Raw genomic sequence first — 19,043 nt, forward strand, 5'->3', positions numbered from 1 at the left:
CAAAATATTAATGTAAGGCTAAGGGTGACTGGGTAACAAATGGTACATTTGCTCATTGCTCAACCTGACATAATTAATATTCTAGGTCATGCTTAAGTTCCCATGATAGACGGTCTGAAGGGGGGAATTCAGGACAAATATATATATATGTATGCATGTATATATTATATAACGCATTGCCCCCCCCCCCCCCCGCTTTTTTTTTTCTTGACGACTCAGAATCATAGCCTTTAAAAAAAAAACAGCTTTCACACCTCATTTGCCGTCTTCACCACTGGGCCACCAGTCAGCAGCCGGGCCTGTTGCAAGGAGGTCAGTGAGAAGCTATTAGCAGAGTCCCCTCCTGAGAGCTCCTAGGCCTTATTGAGTGGAATGTTAGCATGACAGTACTGCAAATAACTCAGGTGTAGGCCTTCTCTCTTTCTGTCTCTCCTTTCAAACAGTTAGCACAGATTTCCCCATAGTGCTGGTCACTCTAGGAAATTATTGCTGAAAATGAAGTCCCCAAAGCTAGCATGGCAGTGGCCCTTCTAGGTTGTGCAAAATGGGGAAAGTAGAAGGTCTCCTGGGGGTTACTATGGCTTCTGTGACTCACAGCACACCATTCTTCTTAACCAGCTTTCAGGTGTGGAATGTGGCAGGTGAGACAATGAGACATTGTTAAGCATTTGCTTACTTAAAGAACTAATAATTAAACGGCAACTATAGCAGTAAATAGGTATTTGCCTGCTGTGGGAAGTCCAGGAGGGCCAAACTGCTTTTACTGAGGTAAGTTAGCTAATGTAGTAATTTTTAAAATACTGACACCTTGAAGATTTTAAATGATACATTTGAAATTCAATTAAAATATATTCTCTATCTATATTTTATTTAAATTGCAAAGAGAATACACAGGAGGAGGTCTCTATATAGTTGCAAAGTATAATTTAAGGAAGCTATCATGTCTGTCAGACTATTTGCATCTCCCATCCTGCCTGTGTACACACGTGCGTGAAAATGCACGAGGAGATCAAGATTCCTAATGGGGCGAAGTTAATACAGGTGCTAGCAGCTCCTCAGGCCCGGGGAGACTGGAAATGGTAAATGACAACCTTTAGCTAAATTTAGGACTCTCACAACTTAATCTATAAGGCTATGGAAACTTGGGCAGTAAAGTAAATTAACAGATTTCCAATTAGACTGCCACCAACCAAAATGGTATTTATTCTCTTGTATCTTTTTCAGAGAGCATATGATGTAGTTCTTATGTCAAAATCATCTGTTTAATCTAAAATGTGTTGTTCTTTCTCCTCCTCAGTACATTCTTGACAAACTAGAAAAGCATTCTAAAAACTAGAAAAGCATTCTAAAAACTGTCTGGAGACTTACCCTCAGCTGAGTGGCCACTAAAACTACTATAGACTTACATGTACATATGTCCCTTCACTGCCATTTGCTTTATTCAGGTATCCAACCACCTTGTGTTTTCTATAGTAACGAAAGTGTGTTACCCTTATACTAAAATAACTTAAAAATCATTCTAAAACATAGTATCACACATATTAAGGAGTCAATATCAAAGTTTGAAAATAGTTTTAGACATAAAATGCAGTTGTGTTAACTTTATTTTACATACAATAAAATTTAGTCCTTCATTAAAAGTAGGAAAGGTTAAGTCTGAGGTGACTGGAGTTGGTCTAACCATGGCGTCTTAGAAAGTAAATCTGAACAATGTGTTGGAGAACAGGATCGCAACTGTTGGTCTCAAGCCTTCATTCGTGTGCTTCCACTGCTTTGGAACTAGAGTCAAACAAAATGTGGTGCACTTTCCTGAATGGCTGGGTGTGCAGATTCATTTATTTACTGGCTGTTATGTATCTTGCATCTTGGTAGACCCTGAGGTTGCCAAAATAACTACTGCACTGCCCTGCTCTCTGCTTGCTTGATGTGGAAAACTGATACACAAAGATAACTCTGAAGTAGTGACGTATGTAATGGATGATAGTGGAGTAGAGTGGTACCTCCAAGTTAGCAAGGAAGAATTGGAAAAAAGGCTAGGGTGGGTATAGGACAGGAACCAACACTTGCTGAATTGTTGGTTAGAAATGTTAAACTTTGCCAGGCAGTGGTGGCGCACGCCTTTAATCCCAGCACTTGGAAGGCAGAGGCAGACAGATCTCTGTGAGTTTGAGGCCAGCCTGGTCTACAGAGCAAGATCCAGGACAGACACCAAAGCTACACAGTGAAATGCTGTCTCGAAAAACCAGAAAAAGGCAAGCTTTTCTTGATCAGTTTTTCAAAGACAGCCGTCCTACCTAGTACTACCATAGGGCTGTTGCTCCCCCAAAGTAACATATGATCAGGGATGTTTATGGATTAGTTACAGCATAAAAGAAAAGTCTGTTTCTTTTAGGAATAGCAGAAAAGTTTAATAATTTTTTTTATATAGTTCAGTGTCTACAAAGGCACCAATCATGCCATCCTTGAAATTTTTACTTTTCCCTACAAATATGAATTTGCATGACTGGTATTTATACATACATGTGTATACTTATGTGCATGTGTTTTGATTATGCTTCTGTGGAAATCTAATGTCACCAAAATATAGTCATATCGAACTAGAGTTCTGCACAGTTTGTGACTCAGATAACATGAGGTTTATAGAAAATGGACAGCTGCTACACTTGAATGTCACATTTGTCACACATTGTGTGCAGAGCCTCTGTAGCCCAGCATGTGCTGTACCAAGTCTCAACTGTTGGGATGCAGCGTGTGACAGAGCCATGCACAGAGCAGCAAGGCCAACATGACACTGCAGAAGCAGGACACCTGACGTGCCCATTAAGTGCAGTGAGAGTTGGAGAGATAAAGAGTATCCCATATGGATGTGAAATCAGAGTGACTATCCAAACACAGCACTCAAAACAGACACCATTTGGGCGTGTAGTTATCAGTAATTCAAATAATCAAGTATTTATTGAGTACTTAATTAGACATTGCACATTTGCCTTCATGTGAACGATGGTATGGCTTACAGATAAAGTTTAAAACATATCGGTCAAGAATACAAAATGGATGGCTTAAGACTCCTCTATTACTTTTTTTCAAATACAATTTCAGACTGAGTTTTTAAAACATTTATTATACAATCCTGAAAGCTGCAAAGATTGTTGGTCTAAATACAAATACAAAGGGTCAGTGCTCTCTAAATTCCCCTCTGGTAAACCCAACCCTGATTAAGCACCAAAGATTAAGTTTAAACTATTTCTCCCTTAAATGCATGAAAATTTCATTTCATATGAAAATTAAAGAAGCTGTGTTCTTCTTTAGATTCCAGGTATATACAATTCACCTTTCCGAAAACAGCCTGACCCATGGGAGCTGCGGTTACAGAAGGCAAAGCCCTTAGGGCGCCAACCAGCCACCAATGTGAAGACCAAGTCCTACCACAGCTTCAGCAACTGGCTGGCATGCACCAGTGCCCGCTCCTTCCCTCAGTCGGCAAGTCTGCCACCTATCAACAAGAAGCGGTGTCAGGTACCACGCAGACCCATGTGAATCTGTCATTAATTTCTTATTCTTTCTCTTCTAGCCTCTTCCTGTGGTGAAGTATGCGTATCATGACATCTGTAAATGTCACCATTTTCCAGCACATGTTTTCTTAACACCGGGCTCATTCACACCGTGGGCTGACGACTGCTGTTTAGCTACATACAAACTCTTTCTATCTTGCCAACCTCAGCCTCTTCAAAACGCTCTCCAGTTCTCTTTTTCTGAGTCCCATCCTGGCCTATTTCACTTATCACAGTGCACTTAAGGCTCGTCAGAATATGTCAGAGTGTCACCTTTTTAAAATTATATGCATATAGTCTCATCATATGTAATTGCCCAACTGTTTATCCAGTCATGGCTCAAAAGACATGATCACTTTTATGTTAGCTACTTTAAAAATAACTCACAAAGTGGATACCATGTTTTTGACAACACACTACACACTACTAAGTAAAATGGCTTGCAAGTATTTTCTTCCATCCCATGGCAAGTGTTTTTACTCTTTCCATGGTGTTGAGTGATTAAAAATGATTTTTTTTTTAAAAAAAGATCTTTCTTATAAAGACTTAACTTTAAATAAGATTTGGTAAGTGGTCTCCTGATGTTGGGCATTGTACTGAGTATGGATTTAGAACATGGGTTATTTGCAGAAATGCTGGACTGTTTTATGTAAATTACAGTTTTACCTGCAGTAATCCATTATTGCTGGATTTTTTTATGTTTATGTGCTCTCCAGCTGACTTAACATAACCTGTTTTCAGATGATACACATGTTGTATGTACCATTTGAAATATGACTTTCATTTGAATCATTTAAAAAGTTCCAGTTTGAGATTTGGAGATACTCCAAGATTCATAGCACAGACAGGAAATCTTGGCTATATCTGGTTTGTGATAGAGTTAGGTATGAGAAGTTAGGCTGCTGGGTAGACTTGGAGAGAGGGAAGGATATTTATTATGATCCTGAAGTCCCATAAGGGACAACTCTGTGAACCCTCCAATATTTCAGCTGCACAAGGCAGCTGCCTTTGGTTAGTGTCAATCTGCAGCTAGATTGGCCTTGACTCTGCAGGTTAAACCTCTGTGCATTGACTCCCTACCCAGGCTTGCTTCTGTGTTCCATCCTTGAATAATCAATGGCCATAAATAGAAAACATAAAGGCTTAAACCAAAATGCATTTGCCTTTTTATAGCATCCCTAGGCTAGTACATCTGAAACTAGTTTTCTCATGAGTGTAGTTGGGGCTCAACCAGGCTGTGGCTTCCTCTGAAGACTTGAATGGGCTGTAAGGACAGGAAGGCAGAGAGATCCTCTTGGTTGGCTCCTTCATCCACATTGCTAGTTGTTACCATGTTGTTGACCTTCCTCACAGTGTCCACTCCACAAAGTTGCCCCACGGCATGGCCTCTGACTTCCTTCAAAGAGAGCCATCCTAGAGCAAGAGGCCGGAAGCTTTCAAAACAGAAGCCAGAGCTGATATCCCATGACCTCTGCCCTGTTCTATTTTTTCAAGATGAGAGGGCTATTTCCATCCAAGAACAAGAGAACACTCAGAACAGTGAATAGCATGAAGCAGGGCCTACTGGAGACATCTGACACTGACCCTGCCTGACACTGAGTCGGCCTCTTAGTAAGACCAACCTGAATTCTGCAGCATTAAAACTTCCTACATTGCTATATAATTATCTATGATATATAGATATCTATAATATATAGATAATATATCTATAATATCTATAAAATATAGATAATATATCTATAATTATCTGTGATATATTTCTGTTCTCTGTAAATAAACCCTCATTGCCTTTATTTAAATATTTTCCTCTCAAAACTACTAACAAAATAAGTACTATTAGCTGTTATTTTTACATTTTAAAGGGAATCATAGAACATCTCTACTGATAATATACATTCTATTCGCTTCTCATTTCTTCCTCTTTTCTCTTTTTTTGCTTTTCTCTCATTTAATTTCTTGTCATTTACTTTTATTTGTTTTTTTCTCTCCTTTACTTTACATCCCTTTCTTTCTCTGCATATACCCTCCCATCTTGTTCTTTCTTACCTTCTTTCCTTTTCCATTTTTAACATTCTTTCTTTCTTCTCTTTTTGTTAGTCTTGTTTCTTCCTTTGGGTCCTTTCTTCTCTCTTTACTCATGGCTTCCTTTTTATTCACAGTAGGACTGCTGTGTAATCACTGGCTGAGCAGCTTTTCCTTTATTCAGTAATAACAGGGTCTATACATTTGAGGACATTTAAGACTGCCCAGATGCCAGTATTTGAACACAGCATTTGGAATTTGGAAGATGATTTCTTGAATATATGAGACAACTCTGCTAAGTTAAAACTTCATTATTAAACTTTGATAAACACTTTGAAATAAAGGGTAACTATGCAATAACATTGATCATAAAACAGAAATGCATTTGATTTTCATACCCAAGACCTGGATGGAGGCAAGGCAAAATTAAACACTGTGAAGTTTCGGCTGAGAATACAAGAAGAACCCATAGGATCAGGTTGAGCCTTAGATGGCCACACATTCCAGGAATTGTTGGTTAAAGTGATGACAATGGAAATATCTAAAATTTGAAGTTATTTCCCAAATGTAGTAACCTGTATCACATCGGGAATGAGTGGGACAGGATGTGCCTGAGATCTTAAAGATGGCTAACAGAAGCTGTGGCAAAAAGAGTCACCATAGGTCAAGTTTACTAACCAAGGAGGCGTACCATTGAGCACAGAGGCAGAGTGCTGACTGAGAGTGAGACAAGGAGCCTGACATGGTCAAGAAGCTCTGCCAGGTACCCAGAAGAGGAAGCTCATTCTCCTTACGCACTTGCTTAAACAAGGTTCCTCTGACAGCTCTACACTCAAGAGAACTACTGAGCTCCAGACAGGTAGTAAGGGAGACAGAGGTAGATGTGTGTGTGTGTGTGTGTGTGTGTGTGTGTGTGTGTGTGTGTGTGTGTGTGTGTATTCCAACAGATGTTTAAAGTGTCTGCTGACCTGGTCGGTCTCAACTTCTGAACTCTTATTTCTTTGATGTTTCTATTGTCCAAAGCCCTTTAAATTCTATTTCTGAAACAAATAACATCCTGCCACTTTTGAGATATATCTTATTTGTAATGCCACACTGAGTGTTGTACTCCATACCCTAAAGGAAATCCTGTTATTACTCTGACTTCCACATATGACTGGCACTTAGTACACAACCAAATATCAATTCTTTAACCATTGTATTTGTTAAAGAGCAAAGAGTCCAGTTTAAGACTTTCTATTTCTTTATAACAGATTGGAATCATGATCATGTGTCTTTAAAAAGCAAACTTCCAATACAAATCCATTAACCACTTTCAAATATAGCAATCCTCCTGTCCAGCTGCGGAAAGTACTAGATGATACTGATCTGCCATTTGTGTTATTTACGGTCCATGACTTTTATGGTAACTGGTTCCTATTATTGGTTTCTATTAATGTAAAACATAAGTGAACATAAATGAGGCGTGAATCATTTCTTTTTATTAGCCCCACAGTCTTCACTCAGCGCTCACAGAAGCTCCAGCTGCGACTCTTAGTAATAACCCAGCTAAAGGAGACATTTTTAAGAATAAAGAATGAGATTAGAAATCTTTGTCCATTTTGTATTATTCCTCTCTAACACAGTGGTGAAAAAAAATATAAAACAGTATGTCGTTAACAACACAGCAAATTCCGGAGCTGCCTTTGGCTCACCTAGGCTGATCAGGATGACGGCTGGCCAACCAGTGGGCTTGGGTGCCAAGTGTAACTCCTCACCTTCCTTTACAGAAGGCTGTGCCAAGAGTCACCCAGGCTCATCCGTGGACTCTTTCCTCTCTCAGTGGTAGCCCTGAGAGACTGCCCTTAGTTCCAGTGCCACTGAGAATAAGAATTCAGATAAAACAAGGATGAACAGTGGGGCATTTATGTTTAAGAAACCAACAAGTAAATAAAAGATTTAACACCCACAGGAAGGCTTTTGTTTAAAATAGGAGAATTTTTAGAAAGTTAAAGCTCACAATCTTCTCTTGTTTTTCCTAACTTAAAAAGGGAAAGTACATACTTCAGTTGTTTGGGAAAAGTGTGCCTGTAAAATTACAATATAGAGCAACCTAGAACTGTGAGTTTGCTAGTGCACACATGAAAACCTTCTTGACATGATGGGGACTTCTGCTGATCTGAAACAGTTTTAAGACAGTCACTTTCATGAGAGAGGACAGTTTTAGGAGATATTTTTTATTTGTTTTTGAGACAGGGCTTCTCTGTGCAGTCCTGGAACTTGCTCTGTAGACTGGGCTGGCCTTGAACTCAGAGATTTTCCTGCCTCAGCCTCTTAGATGCTGGTATTAAAGGCATGTGCCACCACTGCCTGGCTGATGTTCTTGTTCTTGTATTTGCTTATTTTATTTCTGAGAAAAAATGTTTTAAAAAATAATTGAATAAACTTATTATGTTTAGTAGTTCAGCACCACAGTTGTCAATGTGTCTGGGACTCTTCCATAGTGGAACACATTTGTCCCCCTGTCTTGTTAGGGACCCTTCCGAGACATCAGTGAAGTCCTGCAGCAGCGTTACAAGCCTTTGGAGCCCACCCTGAGGGTGGCAGAACCTATCAACCACTTAAAGCTGGCCAGGGAGGCATTTAAGCAAGAGGAACGGATGCGCAATGTGAGCGACAAGATGTGAGTGCTTACTCGGGTTGTATTTGCTGATTCCAATCTTCCAGTATTTCCTGTTGACCTAATTTTATAGGCAATGCTTTCCTTATTTGTGCAGAAAAGTAAAGTCATTCTCTGCTCATTGAGTTGCAATCATTTTACAGCACACAATGTTGTGAGGGCAATATTGATGGTAGATTGTATATACTCCACTCACAGGGAAAATGCAAATCCATATGCCACTCCCCTAAAATTCTATTTGTGTGTGTGCTTCTCAAAGGAGAGGCATACCAGTTGTGCTTTCAGAGGGAAAATGACAATTGTGCATGTCTGAAGCTAAAATCTTGAAGTGTCTAATGAATGCATCTTTATTTATGATGCTTTCAAAATAACATAATAGAATAAGCACATCTTCTGTGGACTAGCTGTGTTTGAACATAACAGTGCAACACAGTTTCTTACATCAGGTGCAATGGAAGAGCTAAGTTTAGACTGAGGAGAATAAGTAAAAACAGAGGCTAATCTGTCAGCATATTCAGTGTAAATTATTTTAATAGTGTTGGTGACTTAGGCCTTAACACATAACATTCTTCTCTTTGATGTTCCCTTTCTCTTAAGGTGCTTTGTGCACAATAGAGTCACATGTAATTTATAATGGACCATTGTAATCTAGAATGGTCTTATTGTTATTATCCCATACTGTCTCATGTAATTATTATTGCAGTGTATCTTAACAGTGTTTTAGCATTTCATGTACTAAATGATAATGGTAATAATACAAGTGATTTTAATTATAATGTAATAATTTAATATGATACAAACTACTACTATAAATTTCTATATAATAGCATACTATAATATATAAAATGCCATACAAAATAACTACTAACCATCACTGTATGTTACATGGCAATAACTTATATAATAGTAATTACAAGTGCATTAAAATATGTTGCATAAAGAAACAAGAATGACATTTCTCCTTCACAGTGGGTTTTTGATCATTTTATCAGTCAAGAAATATACATAGGACTCCTTAGGATAAAGAAATTTTGAACAGATATTGAAAAATAAAAATGTTCACAAACTTCAAGATAAAATGGGCATGCACCCAAAGAAATTGTCTAGGTTTTCATTTTAGAACCACTATTAGTTGTGAAAATAACTATAGGACATTTAGCAGATTCTTTCAATATCTGGCCAAGTTACCCCAATATATCAAAAATAAGAAAAAAATACCTTGACCTATTAGTTTTGGGGAAAATACATATATTTACCTCAGGAATTACATAAGATTCTGTGGCTCAAATTTAGGCAAAAATATATAGCTTAGTCATGAATACATAAAGAGCTATGTCCTGAAATTATTTTACTTTTATTTTGAGATGGGTCCTCACCATGTAGCCCAGGCTAGCCTTAAGCTTGGTATCTCCTTCCTTGTCCTGTCTGTGCTGGTTTCACATGTACCACTACACCCAGCTCACAATTACTTTTCTATTTTCAACCATGCAAAGTTTATGAAAGGGAAGACTCACTACCAAAATGATTGATTCTGTTGGTTATCTCATTGATGCTCATGGAGAAGTCGATGCTTTTCAAACATATCATGATGTCTTTTCTTAGAATTTTCTTGGTCAGCCTTACATGATCAAGCATCAGTGTTATTCCCAAAGGAAGGTGTTTGGAGACTTCCCACAGACCACATGTAAGTAACATGTGTCCCTGTGGTCTTCATGAAGACCCTTCATGCTGAAGCATTTGGATACTTAACAGGATTTCCAAGATCAACAAGCCTGTCAGAAATAAGCTAAGTCAGAATTGCTGAAGACTCACTGAGAAGTTCAGACCATTTATGCTTTTGGCAGCTTATCTGATAAGCAATCACTTTCAATAGTTAGTCCAAGGTTCGTTCCATTGTAGGAGGTTTCAAATCCTGATGCTTTGTAACGTATTCTGAAACAACTGCATTTTTGTATGGTGGATAATCCACAATTGTATCTTGTGTAGAAATGTTAGAGCGAGGCTTTACTTCTCTGTTAATGATAAGTTCATGATAAAATAATAGAAAGAACTTTACACTTACACAGAGATGTATGTTTTAAATGTTGAAGACCCTCTTTCTACATTAACAAATTGCCAGAAGTCAAAGGCAGGATGCTTGTTACCAGCCTGAGGCTTGTTCAGTGACCATCTATGTATCAGTCAGGAGAGGCAGAGCTTTACTTCTGATCATAAGGACTAGAGCCATAGCACTGCATTGATGTACAGTACCTTTTGCCTTCATGTCATCATGAAGATGACATTACATTTTATTAGGAGGAATTTGCATGATGCAAGTTCAAACCTTGCCCCCCTCCAACATCAGCAGTGTGCTCTTATGACTCTTTGGAAAGTAATTTCACCATGCCACGCCTCTATTTCCCTGTCTGTCACAGGGATAGAAATGTTACCTTAAAAGATTGTACTAGGAGGGCTAATAATTTAGAAGGATCTAAATAAAAACTAATTATTAATTATCAGTGCTGGGAAAGATTGCTCTGAGGGCAATAGTATTTGTTGCATGCAGAGAACCAGATTTCAAATCCCCAGCACACATGCTCAAAAGGTGACTGTGTGCGTCTGTAACACTAAATTTTGAGGGACAGAAAGGAAGTCACTGGGGTGGTTCTCTGCTAGTCTAGTTTTGGGTTCAGTGAGACACCTTGTTTGAAGAAACTAGGCAGAAAGGACATCCAGTGTCTTCTTCTGGCACCCACAACCACACATAGGAGCATACACCCACACACACAATTGCATATAAACCACACAACACACACACACATACACACACACACACACACACACACACACACACACACACACTTTGCATATGCTACAGGCATCATACTTCTGCACAACAGCTCTCTGAGAAGTGGGAGGAAGTCACATTACAAACACAGGCTTGGCTTCACATACTATACTAGTTTATGGGCCACAGAAACTTTCACCACTCATTATCCCTTTTTAAGCTCAAGAAATTTGTATTTGACCCCAAGTGTATAAATATATAGACATACAAATAACTGATAGTAAACCACAAAAGAATTTATTTTAAAATAATTTTATATGTACAATTTACCACATATTAAAGGTTAAGCAAACTGGGAATAATAAGATGGAAGTGGTTGTTTGTTTTTATATAAAGAATTGAGTTGGTTGAATATTTGAATCTGCAGGAAACACTATCTTCAGCACTTTTCAAAGTTGACTGGCATTTTGATTTTCAAATCATCAGTGCTGACATTACAGCTTTGCATAAATACATCTTACAAAATGGCAGAAGTATATTTAGAGCCATTTCAAAACCCATTGGGAATGGTTTTAATCCCAAGCTAAATTCATGGAAGCCTTTTTAAATGAAACTTGTCGGCAACTCAAACAGTGTTTTTCAAAATCAAACATTTTAGCACAACATAATGCAGAAATACATGAATTTGATACTTACATATGGAGAATTCCCAGTACACACAAGAAATTGTTACAAGTCATTGTTTTCCAGAGCCCACAGTCATGAGTCTGGAGAAGGAACTGGTAGTCAAGTGAGGTTGACACAGAAGGGAGACTAGGCAGAACAGTGTAGGAAGCAATCAGAATATGTTTGTGTACATGTGACATTGTTTCCACAATTAGAGAAAAAGTTTGGAAAGAGGTCACAAAGGGCCATGTTTTCAGTAATTAAATCTCTGTGACAGGTTAAGAGTGGAAAGACTTTGTATGGATAGGAATCATTTTACAGTTCATAACAGAACAGTCCCAAATCAGAGCTTAGGGTTTCAAGCAATGTCTGTTGGTATCCAGTGGTATTAAATGAGGTGAATGGGCTCACTTTAAATGTGGGTTCCACCATTCAGTGGATGTGGGTCCTTAAATGAATGTAAAAGAAGACTGTCCATACAGTGTGACACATGTAAGTATCAATTTCCCTCCTGTGAAGGAATTTTGTAACAACAACAGGACAAGTCATGGATAATGATGCATTTAGGAAGAAATACTGTGTTCAGTGAAGCTGGTTTGGAAAGTATTACAGTAGTGGTGTTGGAAGGTAGTGAGATCAGCTGATGTCAGACATCATCTCATATGAATATGATCTGTAAGTTGTTGTTTCTGTGTGAGAGACTTCAGCTACCACATCATTGCCAATGGTTTCTACAAGTCCAAGATTTGCTTCTGCACTCCAAAATTAAATTTTCAGCTCCATCTTCATTTGTAACTCACTAAACGTCTAAGACTTAGTGCCTGACACACTGGCCTCCTTGTCCTTGACTGAATGTGAATTGTGGCCCCGCCTGCCTGCTCAAGGTGGGCTGTGGGTCTCTCTCTCCTCCATTTTACAAGGAGCTTTCAAATTCAGCCCTTCTTCTTTCTACTTCAAGTCTTAATGGAAGAATCTGCAATTCCCTGTTTTAATGGCCATAAAATGCCTTCTACCTTACTCCCCCAGTTTTACTAATGAAATCAAATCATGCTATTTTATTTGGCCCAAAACTTTCTATGGCTTTTTTTTTTAAATGAAAATATACTTCATACAATGTATTTCGATCACATTTCCTACCCCACAAATCCTCTCACACATCCCTACCTACCCAACTTTGTTATTTTTCTCTCTCCCTCTCAACAACAACAACAAAACAAGTATCAGAAATAAAACAATTAAAAGACAAAAATCCCACAAGAGCACAAAAATGAACATTGAAATAAACAAACAAAAAACCCATAAGACAAAAATTGATAAAGCCCAAAGTTTGTTTTGTTGCTATTCAGACTTTTTTAGTTCTTTATATATTCTAGATACTAATCCTGTGTCATAGGTATAAATGGTAAAGATCTTTTCCCATTGTGTAGGCTGCTGCTTTGTCCAAATGATGCTTTCCTTTACTGGTCTTAGTGCCTGTGCTGTCAGTGTCCTATTCAGAAAGTCCTTTTCTGTGGCCATGAGTTCAAGTCTGTTCCCCATTTCACTTCTAATAGATTCAGAGTAGCTGGTCTTATGTTGAAGTCCTTGATTCCTTTAATTCTACATGCAGCCATCCCATGTGATCAGCACCATGTTGAAGATGCTGTCTTTTTCTCTAGTTTGTCTGTAGGTATATGGACTTACGTCCTCATCTTCCCTTTGATACTGTCGATCAATGTGTTTGTTTCTATCCAATATCATCCTGTTTTCACTTTATGCTCTGTAATACAACTTGAAATCTGGGGTAATGATACTTGTAGCAGTTATTTTTGTTGTTGGTTTAGTTATCCCAGCTTTTTTGTTTGCTTGTTTGTAGTAAAATATTATTTTAAGGTGTGTTACTTTTGTTCATGTTACATTTGTTTAACTCTGTAAAGCTGTGTTACTGTGCCTGTCTAAAACACCTTAAGCCTTAAGATTTATTTGGGAGCTGGGTGTCAGGCCCCCTGAAAGAGTAAAAATAAACAACAGTACTTGTTTTCATAAGAAGTTTAAGATTGTTTTTTAGTTTCTATGAAAATTTGTGTTAGAATTTTGATGGGTATTACATTCAATCTGTAGATTGCTTTTGGTAAGATGGCAAATTTTACAATACTAATCCTACCAATCCATGGGCACAGGAAATTTTTCCATCTTCATTTTCTGTCTTCTGTGTCTTAACATGTTCAGTATACAAGTTTTCACCACCTTGGTTAGAGTTATACCAAGACTAAACCTTCAAGCCCATAAGCCTGTTAGAGACATTTCAGATCCAAACCATAATTATTCCTAGAGCCTCAACAAGGAAGGCATCCTTCCAGGGACTCCATTTGAGCTCAGTGACACTCCTCTCAGACTTCTGACCTTCTGAATCTTACTACTAAATTTGTGTGTAAGCCACAAAATATGCAGTGATTTATAACAGTGTCAAAAAAATATAAAATCTCTCCCTAAAGGTGCTCAAATCTGAAGGTCCAGATTAGGTGTTGAGATTAATTATAAGCCTGAACTAAACTTGGGAGATCCTTTGGAGACAGGGACTCAAGATTCTTTCATAGCTTTGGGGTAAAAGCATAGAAGATGGAAACATGTGGCAGCAAGTAGGCCCTTCCCTCAGAAGAGCACATCATGGTGTAGACATGCACATTTCTATTTTAGACTCTGCATCCTGGGCTGGAGAGATGGCTCAGCTTCTAAAGGGAAGACCCACAACTGGAAAGACAAGAATCTGCACATCACCAATGCAATAGCTGTCTCTAGTTGGTTATATATGCTAGATAACCCTGGATCAGAGGAATAATTGTTCTTTTAGAAAAAGTCAAGTTTATTATGTAATAATTATTCAGAGCAGGTAAAATGAGAGCTAGCCTATAAATATGTAGTAGCAAAGTAAATTAGCAACTCTGACTCTTGAGCTCCCCCAAAGCACTGTTGAACTAATTGAGAAAATATGCAAAACATGAATTTTATCTGTTTTCATGTCCTGCACATTTCCAACTTGACTTAGATGAGACCCCTAGTAAATGCTGAAATACTCACTTCTAGACCTTTTCTAAAGACCAGTATCTTTTTATTATGGGCACTATATAGGCAAAATGTTTTAGGAAAAGTTAAAAACTAGGTGAAAATAGCAGCCTTTTAAAGGACATTAAAATATGCTGCATATGGGTAAGAGGTCTGTCTGCATTTATCATTGGAGAGTGCTGACAAGGGAAGAAAGAATACATCGCATAACTTCTTTACTCGTGTGATTAAACAAACACTTCGGACCTTTGTAATTTCCACATTTCTGAACTGTTGCTATATATTATGATCACAAGGATTATCATATATTTTTGATGTTGCCTTAACAATTCAACTTTTATTTGTAACTCTTCCACTTATGTTAATTACTAGCACAGTGTGCAGCATTTATTAATCAGCAGAGCCCTTTAAAGTTAAAATATGAAATTAGCTAACTCCTTTAATACAGACTACTCCAAGCAAGCAGTGATAGGAGAGCAGTTTCTGTGCAATTGCATTGCCCAGCGGGTGCTTTGGGGTACCACTGAGCCTGATTATTCTGTTGATAAGGATTCCTAGGCCTCTTCCAGCTAATTTCCAGTGAGAAGTCACAACGTTCTGCCTTCGTTTTTCTAGCTTAATTTTTCTGATGAAGTTCTGGTTCTTCATAGCACTGGGGAGCATGATGATAATAAGCCTTTAAGAAGCTTTAGAGTCTGTCTAAAAGAACCCTGTATTCACCAGCATGTGGGAAGAGTTACACTCTCTTGTTGACCATGCTCCTTGGAAGAAACAAAACTGTCTTCAATGAATGACCACAGACCACTAGAGTTCTTTTTTATCCGTAAAGACCTCAAAATCTAAAGAAGTTTGACTTTTGCATCATTTCTGTAATTTGTCATTTATATCTAGCCTAGCTATATAGTTGAGAATATTACACATAGTCTATGGAATAAGACAAATAACTGAGAGATGTTCTAGTTTTCCTCTCAGGCTTTGTTATAACTGAAGGACTCTTTCAATACAGTGACTGACATACAAAGGGAAAGTTTACTGACTCAGTTTTGAGTGCTGGGAATCTGTGGAATTTCTGTTTCATACTCATATCTTTTTATTAGTAAACATTTTAACACCTAGACTTCCATTCTCTAATAACCCTTGTATACACTCATATAATACCTACTGCATTTCAATTTAGAGTTCAAAAGTGTGTGAAAGACAGAAGAGACCTGAAGGCTGAACAGTTAACTGAGCAAAGCGAGGACAGGAACATAGGAGATGGCATGGATGAAGCCATTCCTATGCTGGAAGCACACAGCTCAGGGGTTCACTCTGTTCTCATAGGCACCCTGTGAAACTTTACTACAGAAAACATAGCTGATGGTTTTCCAGCCATACTTGTGATAGAGCGTTTATTTTACTTAACTTGAATTATCAAACTGGCTCACTCAAATAGTATGCTTGGGACAAAGATGTATTAAATCAATGGACATATGCCTTCAACACAGGAATCAAGTATGGATTTGGGGAGCATTGTCATGTTAGGCAGATACACTCCTTATGACACTATGAGTAAAGATTCCTGATTGACTTGATGACTTCTGACTTAGATGACTGACTAAATGGTGATGATCTTAATGTAAACATAAATAGGAAGCGAGTATAGGTGGATTAATAAGATAGGCAGTTGATTGATAAGATGAATTGTGTTGTGCAGTAGCACTTCTTCTTATTTGAGTTCCCTACTGTGGACCTGCTGAATGTCACTAGTGCAAATTGGAAAAACATTATTTTGTGTTAAAGACATGTGTCTGTACGTGGAGATATAGAAATCATCAGTGTAAAGTTGTTGACTAAAACCATGGTGATGAAAAGATGCACCCCCCCTCCCAGGAAAAGCTATACAGAGATTAGATACAGGTTTCTAGAATTTGCTTTAGTGTTAGGTCAGTGGTTCTTAGTCAAGGAGACTGAAGTGTATATTGCCTTGGGGTTTACAAGTATAGACACAGAGTCAGACTTTGGATCACAGATAGTTCAGCTCATAGGAATACATGTTTGGAAAATATGTCTTGTTGATTCTTGTTAATAGTTCTTGTTAATTTAAGCAATTGGCAGAGCAACTCTCTCTCTCTCTCTCTCTCTCTCTCTCTCTCACACACACACACACACACACACACACACACACTCACACACACACATTAAATAACCATTACCAGCTTCCTGACTCTATGATCTCACCCTTCCTTAATCATTCTGGCAGACAACAGCCTAATGGCCACCATGCCCAGCTTTCTTGAGTGAAGAGCACCAACATACACACAGGCATGAACAAACATAGCCTTCCTCTGTTGTGTGTTGCCTTGTGTGCTTCTATCACCACAAACATTATATTTCACTTGTACCCTCCTAAAAGGGGAATCCCATCCAAGTACGCTGTATCTTCCATCCCTATATCTCTGTGTTTCAAAGTGATAATTGTATGGAAATAAATACCTTCCTTAATGTTGGAGAAACAAGAGTGGTTGGAATAAGTGGATTCAGCTGTCGAGGAGAAGAGAGTTAAACTAGGTTCTAAGGATGCACAATGGGTCAACTTTTCAAGAAGAGCACAGGAGAGAGACAGAAGCACAGAGACAGAACGGGAGAGGAAGACAGAACAGAAAAGGGGCTAGAAAGGTAGGCGATACACAGAGAATGCTGGACAGATGGAGTGTAACGGACAAAGTCTAAGCAAGATTGAAGGTCTGAGGCTTGAATCAATAGGAGATTGAGCTTCATGATTTGAAGATTTGAATTAACTGTCACTAAAAATAAATGGGTTGGTGAAAAACCTAGAATTATGAATGACAGTAATAAGATTATATGAAAAGAGGGAAAATTAAACAGTTGTAAGGGGAAAAGGGTAATTTGTTGGTATTATTTGGAAAATTATATTAAGTGTATTAACATTCAATGTCCATTGCAATAGCTCATTTTCTCTGAAGCCATTTTCACCTACTGCTCCCTAAGACTTTTAGCAAGTCATCTAGAACTGCCTAGTCAAATGATGAATCATTAGTATATGTCACAATAACTCCATTTCTTCTAAGACTTTTTTTCTAGATTGGGCCAATGAGATAGTTTTGCTGGGAGGCACTAGCCACCAAGCCTCACAACTTGTGTCCAATTGCTTGGACCCACACAGTGAAAGGAAAGAACAGACTTTGAAGTTGTCCTCTGATTTTTACATGTGTTCCATGCCCCACATACTCGACCCACATACATGAAATAAGTTTAAGGGTGTAATAAAAACGTGATTATTTTCCCAGATCTGAATCTTTGTTAAGATGAGAGAAACAATAGAGAAGCCCACTTCTTCTATAATGTAGAGTCCAGACAATTGGACAGCACCCACCAAAAGCACAAAATACAACTAAGGACATATCTCAACTTTTAAAGGAAGAAATTTTAAAATGAGTTTATAACTTAGCAATATTTGACTATCAGCTACTTTGTGAGTATTAATTTTTCATAACTATTTGTACTTTACTTGAGGTCTAAGTAATGTTATTAATATTGAGATAGTTATTTAAAGATTATGCAATATCTATTTTTAAATATATACATCTTATACACATATGTACACATACTTAAGAACACACATACATGTGACTTTGATGAGTTGCTGTGGCTAAATGAAAGTAGGATTCCTTTGTGGGCCTAGGCTGTGCCTTCAAGAAAGCAAACTGCACAAACACAAAAGACAAATGTATTGAAATGCCGTTCAAGAAGAGAGGGAGACTGAAATGCAGCAGCTGCCCAGTACACCATCTTTGAATACAGGGACACTGGGGCCATCAGTTCTGCATGCCTCTGATGTCCATCCCTCATGCAAATTAGCATTGAAAGACCATAATTTGTCTTCACGAAAGCTGTTTTCCATGCATAGATGCAGACCCTTCATGTTTCCATAACTAACCTGGTAAACTTCAAACCTCACTATCTCAACTTCTTAAATGGTAAATCTTACTGGAAAATATAAAGGAGGTCATTGCTAAAAATTAAAAATAAAATGAAAATGAAGTGAGACTTTTCCTAAATTGTTTAAGGAAATATATTAACACAATAATAAAAATAAAATTTTAACAGACTTATATTTTTAAAATAGCTTGTTTTAATTAAGTATATCATGTGAAAATATTGGGAAATAGTAATGGCTTAATCAACATTTGCTAAACTTCAACTTTACTTTTTCAAACTCTAAAATATTTTTAAAACTCTAAACTTAAAATTTTAAAGTCTCAATGGGTTACTTTACCTTGCTATATATTTTTATTTTTCAAGTTTTGCTTTTTTTCTAAATATAGCTTCCATT

The 19,043-nt window shown here is 37.8% G+C and overlaps 1 protein-coding gene across 1 annotated transcript in view; it reads left to right on the top strand.

Moving 5' to 3' along the window:
- Nucleotides 1–19,043, top strand: part of Spata17 (spermatogenesis associated 17) — a 171,108-nt gene that overhangs the window by 97,683 nt on the left and 54,382 nt on the right. Inside the window, 2 exon segments of the mRNA XM_036202045.1 lie at nucleotides 3,310–3,516; nucleotides 8,087–8,235. Of these exon segments, the coding sequence (XP_036057938.1) occupies nucleotides 3,310–3,516; nucleotides 8,087–8,235 (356 nt within the window).

The sequence above is a fragment of the Onychomys torridus genome, chromosome 11 (genome assembly GCF_903995425.1).
Source record: "Onychomys torridus chromosome 11, mOncTor1.1, whole genome shotgun sequence".
In the NCBI taxonomy this organism is placed as follows: domain Eukaryota; kingdom Metazoa; phylum Chordata; class Mammalia; order Rodentia; family Cricetidae; genus Onychomys; species Onychomys torridus.